This window comes from Mastigoproctus giganteus, chromosome 14, assembly GCF_048544385.1.
Source record: "Mastigoproctus giganteus isolate SK-2022 chromosome 14, ASM4854438v1, whole genome shotgun sequence".
NCBI classification, from domain to species: domain Eukaryota; kingdom Metazoa; phylum Arthropoda; class Arachnida; order Uropygi; family Thelyphonidae; genus Mastigoproctus; species Mastigoproctus giganteus.
Window position 1 is genome coordinate 101,918,625 of NC_143588.1, and position 12,778 is coordinate 101,931,402.

The following is a 12,778-nucleotide window of genomic DNA, read 5'->3' on the forward strand; positions in this document are numbered from 1 at the left end:
GCCATGCAGTGTATGCAAAACCTTCTGACTTCAAAAGTAATCAAAGCAACTTGAATATTAAATCCCTATACTCTGTTAGTCCATTGCAGCAATTAAGGAAAAGGTTCCATTTTAATGCAAATGTTTAAATATGATAAAAAATGCTTCTCTGGGTTATATTTTTCTGTCTTTTTGTCATAGTGTTCCGTCCAGTGAATCTACTACTGTCTGATAGAGAGCCACTGAGCTTTGAAACCAGGTCACAGTAGTGCCTTCAAGTTCTTAATGAATAATGGATTGACCATCCTGATGATATTATTTGATTAAAGTAATTTTAGTTGATACTGTTATCATTAGTGGATAACAATGTCATTTCTAAACCTTCCCCAAGACAACAAGATGGAAAAATACAATGCAGAGAATAAATTATTAGTCATTACTTTCATGAATCCTAATACATGTTTTAAATTTAGATGAAAAATTATCTGGGGAAAAAAAAGAAATTTTCTCTAAATTCAATGATGTGATGAAGAAAACTAATATAAGAAAGGAGAAGCAAAATTCTTTCTCTGAAAATGTATTTTCCTCCAAGGTACGTAGGATCGATTACATTTGCAAACTCAAATGGAACATCTGACTGTATGTTTGAGAGGACAAATGCCCTGTAGTTTTTATCAATAACAATAACAAAGAAGATAGCAAGAACGGAGGAGATGTCCATCAGGATTCTGGCTCATTCATGGTGAGAAATAAAAAAACGTACATACAGTTTATCATACTAACAGATAATTATTAAAGTTGCTCACTCGTTTTCAAAAGATTGGTTATACTTCTAAAGTCTATAAATCAATTATAATGAACAATTTTTAAGTAAAGTGGACTATTGGTGGGCTACACTAATAGCCCACTTTACTTGAAATCTTGAATAGGTATTGAAATCTGAACTGAAATAGTAAAAAAAAAAAACATAATCTACAACTATGTATTTCTGTATTTCTCTGTATCATATATCAAATGAAAGTTACATTTTAAATTGGAAATTTCTTCTACACATTACTTTGCTCTCTTTTAGATTTGATACATTTATTCAACACTCAACACAAATGTTGCTAATTGAGACTACATGTTGTCTGATGAGTTCTGTTTTGGACCTATTCGGACCCAAATAGGTCCAAAACTGGTCACAGCTGCCTTCGAATTTTTAATGAATAACGGATTCACCAATTAGGTGGTGTTATTCAATTAAAAATGATATTAGTTACTTTAGGAAAGACTGTTGATAAACAGTCTTTCCTAAAGAGTCTAAGCCCAAATCTAGTTCCAAATGATACTTTAAAAATCTCTAAAAATAACTAATACTCCACATATTTTTTCATGATATTAGTTTTATGAAATTAGTTCCATAAAATAGTTACAAACTATTTTATAATATGCAATATGGCATTTAATCTTAAGAAAAAAGTTGTATTGAATATGAGCATATATAAATAACAAACAATTCTGAATGTCTGAAATCACTTACTAGCAATTTTCCTGTCTTCTTCTGAGTTAGTGATAAGTTCCCATGGAACTGAGAATGTCCTGGTACATCCAGAGAATGGATATCATATTTAACAACAGCATATGGGTTAGCAACTGTTACAACACCAGTTGAGGGGCTTCTTTTCCTTGTACTGGACTGAATCCATTTCACATGTGTTTTTATCCAGGCTGTACTTTCATTTTCCCAAAATGTATGTGGCAGAATTTTGGAAAGCCACTTCCAATCTTCATGAAGGCTAAATAGAAAAAGAATAAAATTTTAAAATGAACATGAAACAAAAATATGAACTAAATTAAGAAAATATGAGCTAAATAAAGAAAAATATATTCAATTCTGTTATCTACTTCCATTAATTAAATATATTACATTAGGATAATTCTAATTTCAATTATCAAAAATTGGATAAAAATTGGACATACGTTTAAGTCTATAAGATGTATGGATCAGATATGCAACCATTTACTGTTTTCTGCAAGTCTAACACACAATTGAGAAAGCAAGAAAGAAAACTTGGCTATTTTGTGTAAATAAAAACTTAAAAATAAGGAAAAAATTATATCTAGTTGGCATGACACACTTTGCATACTACAGTATATAAAGAATGTTTTTCAGTATTATTATGCAACATTGCTTTCTTGCATCAAATGCCTCTACTAATGCTAATGCTAATGCCAATGCTAATGCTAACAATGGTGAACCCTGGGATAGAGTTTTTAGGGCTCACTGCTTCCCAAAAGAGACGATTAAAAAAAAAAACTGCGTGATTTTCTGTAAGGCAAGGTTCCAAATAGAAATCCTGGGTGCATGCCTGACAGATATTACCAGGTTAATTAAGGAAGTCGAAATGATGTTTCACTGATATGTATGTAACAAAATTTATTAGACAAATTCATACCATAAAAGATAATTTCATATGGGTGGGGACATATGTATTATGTTTATAAATGTTTGTGTTCACACTGATTTGTGTGTTTATGGGATGAAATGCAGAAAATTTGCAACTGAGACTGGCTAACCACAAATTCAAAGTGAAAACTTACTTGGAAGATTTTGGAACCCTGAAGGAATCAACTGGGAGTCATGAATGATTAACAGAAATATTCAAATATGTACTAATAAAGACCTTATGCAAAGAATAATTTTAATCTTCTCTACTATATTCTACTATTTACTAATAACTTTCCTGGTAGTTCACAAAGCACTAAGGTACTCTTACCAAGAAAGGCTTCGGTTCTGTAGATTGCAGTAGCTGGAAATGAGACACCTGCAAGGATATCTGTTTGAGGTTTTTATGGTTTTGAATGTACTGAATAATCTAAATGCTGATGGCATCTTTCCTCTTGCTCAGGCAACACACATGAAGTGGCATAAATTTAAGGGGAAGGACAGTTGCAGGACAGATGTATGGAAATTTGCCTTTCAGCCAGTGGGTAATTGATTCTTGGAACAAACTCTCATGTGGTGCTGTGGAGGTAGGTAGTTCGAATAAATTTAAGAAGGAACTAGAAAAATTATTACAGGGATTGAACAGGTGGGTAGGAAGTGTGTTTTTTTTCTTGCATCATTTGCCACTACTAATGCTAAAGTAGCCCATTTGACACATGTTTCTTCAAATGAAGTAGTAGTAGTAGTAGTAGTAGTGGCACGTGATGCAAGAAAGCAAGTGTATGAGCTTATGCAGCATCAGTCAAAAAAAAAAAAAAAAAAAAATCACACCATTCCCTCCAAATGCCTGTCCAGTTCCTCCTTAAATTTATTTAACCTATCAACTTCCACGACAGATGGAAGTTTGTTCCAGCAATTAACCACCCGCTGGCTAAAGGCAAATTTCCGCACATCTATTCTACATCTGCCCTTTCTTAATTTGAACTTATGTCCCCGTAGGTTCGTAATCTGAACAAGTGGAAGGATCCCATTAGAATTCAGCGTGCTCAACCCATTCAAGGCCTTATAGACCTCAATCAGACCACCGCGCAGGTGCCTAGTCTCCAGCCACTGCAATTTGCAGAACTTAAGCCTCTCTTGGTAAGAGGATCCCTTCATTCCCCTCACCAATCGTGTTGCTCTTCTCTGTACACGCTCAAGCAAATCTACATCCTTCCTAAAATGAGGCCTACAGACCTGTACGCAGTACTCAAGGCGTGGCCTGACCATTGCCTTATACAGAGGGACAATCACCTCCTTTTCCCTGCTAGCAAAATTCCTATATATCATTGACAAAACCCCATGACCTGCCCTAGCAGCCTGTCTGCATTGCTCAGAAAACTTCATATCTGACTGCACAATTACTCCCAGATCTTTTTCATTTTCTACCACCTTAAGTGTAGTACCACACAGTTGGTACGTTTCTCTGGGGTTACTTCTACCCATATGCAGTACTTTGCATTTGTCACGGTTAAACTTCAGTTGCCACTTCTTAGCCCATCTGCCCAAATTATCTAGATCCTGTTGCAGTAGCACACTGCCATTACTGTCATTAACAACCCTGCCAACCTTTGTGTCATCTGCAACATTAAGCCTGATATACCTTCATCAATATCATTGATAAATACACAAAACAACAGTGGACCCAACACCGAACCCTGTGGGACTCCACTAATAACATTAGTCCACGAAGAGCAGCACCCATTGATTACCACCCTCTGTCTTCTCCCACTTAACCATCCTTTTATCCATTGTAGCAACTTACCCTTAATACCATTCTGCTCCAATTTGTACAGTAGTCTTCCATGCGCAACAGTGTCAAAAGCTTTCCTGAAATCCAAGTATATGATATCAAAATTATTTTTTGCATCCAGTTCCTTTGTGACCACATCATAATAATCAATCAAATTTGTCAGACAAGACTTTCCCTTAACAAACCCATGCTGTGTCTGAATTATTGCTGCAGTCTTGTCTAGATGATCCTGCAAGAAGTCTTAAACCATTTATATGTATCTACAAGTTTCTTGAATAAACTTCAACAATGTGCACCATACACATGCTAATATCATAAATAATTTTTTAAAGATAACTCCAAACATGAAAGGTTTTTAGAACCCATGGTACTCTAGTATTGTGTATGAGTTGAAAACACAAAAGATACTTTTTTCTGATATAAGACTTAAATTTCTGTAAATGTAATTTTCAGGAAATATATAAGGGGAAAAGGCGGTGCCCAAAAAACAGAAGAAAAAGGAATAGAGGAAGAAAAAGAAAAGTTAGTTTGCTGAATTTGGCAATTAGCTAAACTGTGAATGGATGTTCACTAGTTGATGCATGAGTTCAGACTTTTTTTGGAAAAAAAAGGTGGATCTATAGATGCCAATTAAGAACCATGCCGCCTATGGAATTATCTATACAAAGGAATGAACCAAAAAGTGAAAATATCTGTGACAAGGAGAGGAGTAAATTTGTAAAAGAGACACCATTAATTAACTTAAACGTTTTTTTGGATAGAGTAACAGTTTTAAACAGTAGTTTTGGGATACTGCCCCAGCTGTGGAATCTCTGTGATTTGCAGTCAACAACTCTTTAAAAGAAAAGCAATACTGAGAAGAAAAAGAGAAAGTTATTTTGATGTAGAGGAAGCAGTATTTGTGGTATGCTTATACCACAAAGTAAATTATGCTGTTATCTTGTTCTTTTCTTTTTTTTTTTTTTCACAGTAGCACAAATTTGAAGACGTACACTTTAAATTAATGAAGGACAGTTGTAGAGCAAACAGTGTAGAGTGGATTTGTATAACTAGAAAACTTACAAAAATTTAAGAAACAATTGGACAGGTACCCAGATGAAACTAGGTTACTTTTTTAAAACTTTTTAAGGCTGATGATAAATAAGCCTGGTTTTCTTGCATTGATTGACTCTATTAATATTATTAATAATAATACCAGTGTCTGGTAAGATCCTGACTTTCTTTAGAAAAGTCCCCATTTCTTTACCTAACAGAGTTTAATCAGTAACTCTTCCCCTCCCCTCCCCTCCCCAACAACAAACAGTTTCTGCTGCATGCTTTTTATTTATTTATAACTAAACGCATATTGCATAGTTAATCAATAGCAAATGTATATAAAAAAGGTAGAAAAATTATTACAAAGAGAATAAATACATCTAATCTTAATGAGTGGTACACTACTGACACAAATTGATGCATCCTAGAAATTCAGAGAGTATAGTAAGTGGGACTGACACCTCGGCAACTCTAGAAATCTACAGGTTAGATTGTGATTTTATTACGAATGAAAAAAAACGTAAATTACAAATTAAATTAAAGGAAATGCTTGATACTGTGTTTAATGAGCATCAAGTTCATCTGATATATCCTCTGAAGATACAAAGCCTTTTTTTTTATGCTGGGTAGATCATCTGTTTTTTTCCCTTTTTTCCTTTAGTTTTTTCCTTTAATTTAATTTTGGTAATGTTTATCAAACATATATACCCACCTCAAAACTTACAGTTGAAACAAGTTAGGTAATGTACATATTACCTAACTTGTTTGAATAACTTGTAGATGTCTGTATTCTCTCTAGCTTGTGAATTCTTCTGACCCTATGTGGCTGTCCCAGAGTATAAACAGAAAATTTATTTATCATCAGACGTTGCTTGAATGGCATTATACACAAGTAACACAAATATATTAAAAGGAGGAATGAAACCCCTTTAACCTATGTGAGATCTAAATATTTATTTATTCCTAGTTGGAACTTATATACAGATGGAAATCAGGCATTTCATGTTATATTCCTATCACTTCATTAGTGATTGATACTTCACTGTTACAAAGAACTGAATGGCTAAAGGTAACAAGGTAACAAATGTCAGGGATGTCCAATCTGGAGCCCACTCCTTCACATTGCACCCTGCAGCAATGTAGGCAGCCTTCAAGTGTTATGATTACTCCAAGTTTAAAAATAGCATGCCACAAAATATAGGTTCCCACCAACTTTAAAATATACATTTTTACTAATTTTTGATTTTTCTATATTGCTTTCTCATGTTTTATGTATCTTTCTTAGAATTTAGCAATATTATTATAACCATATAATAATAACAACAGTTCAATAACAGTTATTAGTTTTATGCAATAATTGGTCAATTTTCAAATTTAATTATTAAATGTAAAAAACTGTAAATATAAATGTAGATAACAAAAAAATTAAATTCTATTTTGAAAAATCATTATTGGCGTTAAGGATCAAGTCTTGCAGCCCACAATCCACTTTCTGTAACTCATGCAGCACACAACTGTATTGGTCTCTAGCCAAAAAAACCCTAACACATGGGATCTAATCTGTGTGACATACTCAATCTAACTGAGTTAGATAGTGTATTATTAGTATTATGTAATAATTGGTGGATTTTAAAATTTAATTATTAAATGTAAATACAAATGTAGGTAACAAAAAATCTATGTTTGATCGTGATATCAAATCTTTAGCCATTCAGTTCTTTGTAACAGTGAAGTATCAATCACTGATAAAGTGGAAGGTGCATTCCAGGAAATGTCTGATTTCCATCTGCCTATAATTTCTAACTGTAGATAAGCAGGAAAGATATGTAATGAGTAAAGATTAAATCATTCCTTCTTTTAATGTGTACATTATTTGACTTGTTTCAATTACAAGTTAAGTAATTTATGCAGTGAATTAATATTAGTAGTGGCAAATGATGCAAGAAAGCAAGTTCAAACAGTATCAGCCAAAAAAAGGGACAATACTTCCTATATCACCTGTTCATCCCTTCTAACAGTTTGTCTGATTCTTCTTTGAATTTACTCAAACTACCCACTTCTACAATGCCAGATGGAAGTTTGTTTCAATAATCAACCACCCGCTGGCTGAAGGTAAATTTCTGCACATCTATCCTGCAACCATCTACCCTCAGTTTGAATTTACGTTCTCTCATGTGTGTAATCTGAGCAAGAGGAAGGATTCCATCAGCACTGAGCTTGCTCAATGCATTTAAAAACTTAAATACCTCAATCAGATCTCCACACATGTGCCTGGTCTCCAGACACTGCAATTAGCAGAATTGAAACCTTTTCTGGTAAGAGTACCCTTTTGTTCCTCTACTGATCCCATTGCTCTTCTTCGTAACCATAACAACAGAACCACATCCTTCTTAAATGAGGCCTCCAGGCATGTATGCAGTACTCAAGATGAGGCTTGACCCTTGCCTTACACAATGGGATAATCACCTCCTTATCCCTGCTGGTAAAATTCCTGTTATCACTGACAAAACCCCATGAACTGTCCTGGCAGATTGTAATTACTTTTCAAGCATGTTCGATTTATAAATACATACCTCAGAGGTTAAAAATTTTCTATTCTATAACCTCATTGTACGATATTTACACTATACTATACAACCTTGAGATAGAATTTCTTTAGCATTTTTTAGGGGGGGAAAGGAGATGCATGCACACAGGGATATGGATTAACTTAGTGACATGAAATTTGGTACAAAGTCCAGAAAAATATTCTAAATAAATCCTGAAAATTGAAAAGAATGAGAACTGTTAGTCCAAATTTATCTGATTCATGTTTTTGGAGTTAATAAAGACTCAGAATGACTGAATCTAATTCATTTTAAAAGTGTGACAGCTGTCATTATCTAAATAAATTAGTATAATGAGACTATAATGCTGTAGGCATTATAACAATACAATATAAAAGCTATGGGCTATTGGATAATAATTTAATAATTATTTTATTTTATAATTTAATACAATTATGATAGTTTTTTTAAATTATTATTCAATAATTAAATAAACTATTTATTTAATTATTAGGTAAAATCTTAATAAAAAATAATTAAAATCAAAGCATATTTATGATATTTAGTTATAAGCACAAAATCCTAGTTAAGTCACTACCAAAAAGTTCAGTTTTGTGTACTAGTCAACATTAATGGGCATCCCAATATAACTGGCAATGAATGAATAAAAATCATTCTACTTAACCAAAATGTCAATAAACAAAGTATGTGTTCCCCTTCCTTGGTTCATATAAAAAAAAAAACAAAAAAACAGAGGAATGGGAACAATGGCCACTATATTATGCAAAGGTTACAATGTAGGCAGCTGTCAAGATGATCACTATTATTGTAATAAATTTTGTTATTATAAGAGAATACAAATTATGGAATAATTCCAAAGTGATATGGCAACTTTTTTTTTTTTTTATGGCAACCTTCTGCAAGAGCAATGGTATTGTCTTTTAAAAACAAATTCTGCAGCAAGATAAGATTATAACCCACATAAGACACGAAAACCTGAAGCTCTTCTCTTGAAAGAACAGTTTTCCATTTGGTTTCAAAACGTAGTGAGTTCTCATATTTGTTCTGGAACAATGATACCATATGGAACATGAACTCATAGCTAACAATTTTTTATTTTCAAAACCTGGGAATCAAGAATTTGTAAGCAGGAGGAAAACATAAGGTTTTTGGCAAAAAAAACAGGTGAAAAATTAGATTATTTTTTTTTTTAAATGCAGCAGTTTCAAAAAATAGATTTTTTGGAAAAAGAAAGAAGTTTTTAAATCCTCACTGTCCTTGAAATTAAATTTTACTAAAAAATTACCAATTTTATATTAAAATATAGGCACAAAATTGTTTACCAATACAGTATACTTAATACACATTAGCTTACCTAGCATTTTTCTGTTTGTGGATTTTTGTTTGGATATTCAATTAGAAATCAGCTGATTTGGATTGTTTCAAGAAAGATACTCTTGCAAACTTTGTCCTGTTCAGAAGCCTACTGCAGATATAAGCTAGTCTGTAATCAAGTCACAAAGGAGATTAGGCAGACGAAGGCAGATTATGAGAAATCTTTGGCAAAGGATGCAAAGAAAAACAGCAAAGAGTTCTTTACTTATGTAAACTCTAGAAAGAAGGGGATGAATCAGATTGGTCCACTTAACATAGATGGTTCGACTATTGATGATCCTGCTCAAGTAGCTGATAAATTGAATGAGTATTTTGCATCTACATTCACTCATGAGGAGTTATTCAAGGAGGGGAATGCCAGAAGTTTATCAAACTCTAACAGAGAGCTAAGTGATTTTGTAATAACTGAGAGCTAAGTGGAGGAGAAATTGTTGAAGTTAAACATAAAAAAAGTACCTGGGGCAAATGAAATCTATCTAGTTATATTTAAGGAGGCAGCAAGGGAAGTAAGTAAATCCTTGGCCATAATTATGAGCACATCCTTAGAGTCAGGGGAGGTCCCCATGGACTTGAGATGTGCAAATGTATCACCAATTCACAAAGGGGGGTGCACAAATAATTATAGACCTGTTAGTTTAACTGCTGTTCCAGGGCAAATAACGGAGTCACTGGTTAAAGAGGTGATACAGGATCACCTAGAGAAGACTGCAGTAATAGTTCAGACACAGCATGAGTTTGTTAAGGGGAGGTCTTGTCTGACCAATCTGATTGGATACTATGATGTGGTCACAAAAGAACTGGATGCAAAAAATAATTTTGACAAATATCAAATACTTGGATTTCAGGAAAGCCTTTGATGCTGTTGCACATGGAAGACCACTATACAAATTAGAGCGGCATGGCATTAAGGGCAAGTTGCTGTGACAGATGAAGGGATGGTTGGGTGGGAGATGGCAGAGAGTGGTAATGAATGAACACTGCTCTATGTGGACTAATGTTATTAGTGGAGTTCCCCAGGATTCGGTGCTGGGCCTATTGTTGTTTTGTGCATTTATCAATGATATCAATGAAGGTATATCAGGCTTAATGTTGAAGTTAACAGATGATAAAAAGGTTGGCAGGGTTGTTAATGACACTAAAGACGGTATGCTACTGCAACAGGATCTAGAAAAGTTCAGGTGGATGGGCTGAGAAGTGGCTGAAAATTGTAAAACGATTTTCCTTCCTTAGGAAGGAAAATCCTTTGGCAATTTTTTCGTTAAATTAATTTTTTACTTAATTTTTAATTGCATCAATGTGATTTTTAATTGTGTTCAATTGATTTTTAATTATTTTTGCTGTAATGTAAGATTTTCGATTTTTTAATTGTTTCATTTTAATTTCTGTAGAGTATCATACAGAAGTGTTCTATGTATCATATTGAGGTAAACTTCTCTTATTCTTTTACAAATTTTCATTATCCATTTAATTTCACTAACAAAGTCTGTTGTTTTTGATTTTCCATAACCACATATTTCTTCTATTTTACTATCAGGAAACATATTTCTGGCAGCAAAATACCTCTATGACTCAAAAGAAGATGCGAATAAACATTCCACATATATGACATCATCATTATCATGAAATGAAACATCTATTTTTGCAGTTCTTTCTATGCTCTGCATGCTGTCATTAATTCTAATTTGTATAAAAATGTCTGTTTATATTGTGTTTCCTCACTGCTTAAAATTGAAAGACCACATTTACATATGGTGCACAAGGCAAACATGTTATCTTTTTCAGATAGCATGTCTTGCATTTACACGTTCTGAAATTATTGCATCGTATTGCTTTGGCATCTTATTGAAAAATATGTTCACTATCTTTGTACTAAACAAGTGTTAAGAATTACTGCACATAACAGTGAACGATGCTATTATCACACATTTTTGTTTTGAAATATAGATTACCATGACACACCTAACAGCCAATATGTTAAAGAAAATAGACAGAAATTCATAAAATTTTTAAAATCCCAATTTTTAATGTTGTTTTATTACTTTTTGTGAAAAGAAAAAGATGGAGAAAAACTGACTATTTGCAAAAGAGAGAAAACCCTTTTTCACCAACCACGTTACAATGGTGAGATGAGGGGGAAAAGGAGAAAACTGAGTAAAAAAGATGAATTCCATGTTGTAAATCCAGAGAGTTGGCAGCTATGCAACATGAATAAGTAAATGCGGTAAACAATTTCCAAAGATTTGAAAATGCTTCCAATCTTAAAGGGTTTTCAAACCTTCAAGATGGTAAAATCAATTTTTCACATAACATTTTTCAACATATCTATGAGTAATGACCTCAATATATGGATGTCAGGTTAATTGGATTGAAGAGCTATGGTCTGATTTTAAAATGTTCATATAACATTTAAAATAAACAAAAAAACTGCTTTATTTAAGCCAGAAGAGAAGCATGAACAGACTTTCTGCTTTCTGCTTTCTGTGTGTGTGTGTGTGTGTGTGTGTGTGTGTGTGTGTGTGTGTGTGTGTGTGTGTGTGTGTGTGTGTGAGAGATCAGCATGAAATGCAATGTTGTTAGATATGTCCAAAATAACCATACATAATAAATGTGAAAGTCACACCTTGCAGCTGCTTTCTTATTTCAGTTAAATTTTTATTTATAGTGCTGTTTATATTATAATTAACATTTTAAGATTACAAATTTCACAAATAAGTTCTTCACCACCAAGAGACAGCAATCTGTACAAAGTTAAGATTGCCTGTTTTAAAAAATCTTAGCATATCAAAAATATTTAGGCATCAACCACTTACTTGGTGTATGTTAATAGCATATCAAGTTGTATGTTATCCTCATATTTCAAAAGCTGCGTGGTAAGCTTATAATTGTTGAATGGAGTCTCTAAACTGACCATACGATCTCTACTCCAAAGCTTCAATTTCACATCTTTCTGGGACTTATTTTGATCTTCAAACACATCTGACCTGTATTTCATGCCTTCATTCACCTTAGCAATGTGAAAGAGATTATCTTGTTTTATTCTAATTCTTAAAATATGACAAATAAAAATATCTAAATTGCTATTAAAATTTTAGTTAGAGAAAAGTTTTAAGTGTATAATAAATGTACTTAAAGCTGACATGGGCAGAATTGGAAAAAAAACCAGCAAATTGCTTGCAAAGAAGTAAAAACATATGAGTCAAAAAAATAAAAAAATTACTTTTACCGAGATATTGTATCAAATTCTTTTTTGAGTCTAAAGTTATAGGCATTATTTTAAATGTTAAAATTACTGCTTTACTAAATGTATATGGAATGCAAAAGCAACATTTATGTATTGAGCCATAACTACAAAAGTAATTTTTACACAAAAAGTCACACATTATATACTGTAAAGCAATTTACAGTAATTTTTCTTATTCTTGAGAAAAAAAACAAATAGATAGCTTCAAATAAACAGCATTTCTGTATAAAAAGAAACATATTATTATTTATTTTCACTGAATGCCAATACCCAAATTTAGCATTTAAAATAACATGAAATCATTTAAAATATGAAAGACCGTTTCAGAATTGAAAAAAAACCCAGCAAATTGCTTGCAAAGA

General features: G+C 32.8%; 1 protein-coding gene across 1 annotated transcript in view; it reads right to left on the bottom strand.

The window, feature by feature from the left end:
* The window catches only part of LOC150075450 (uncharacterized), a 286,845-nt gene that overhangs the window by 127,636 nt on the left and 146,431 nt on the right, over nt 1-12,778 (bottom strand). The window contains exons 23-24 of the mRNA XM_090388490.1: nt 11,986-12,219; nt 1,502-1,757 (exon numbers count right to left, since the gene is read on the bottom strand). Of these exons, the coding sequence (XP_090244616.1) occupies nt 1,502-1,757; nt 11,986-12,219 (490 nt within the window). The remainder of the gene's footprint in view (nt 1-1,501; nt 1,758-11,985; nt 12,220-12,778) is intronic.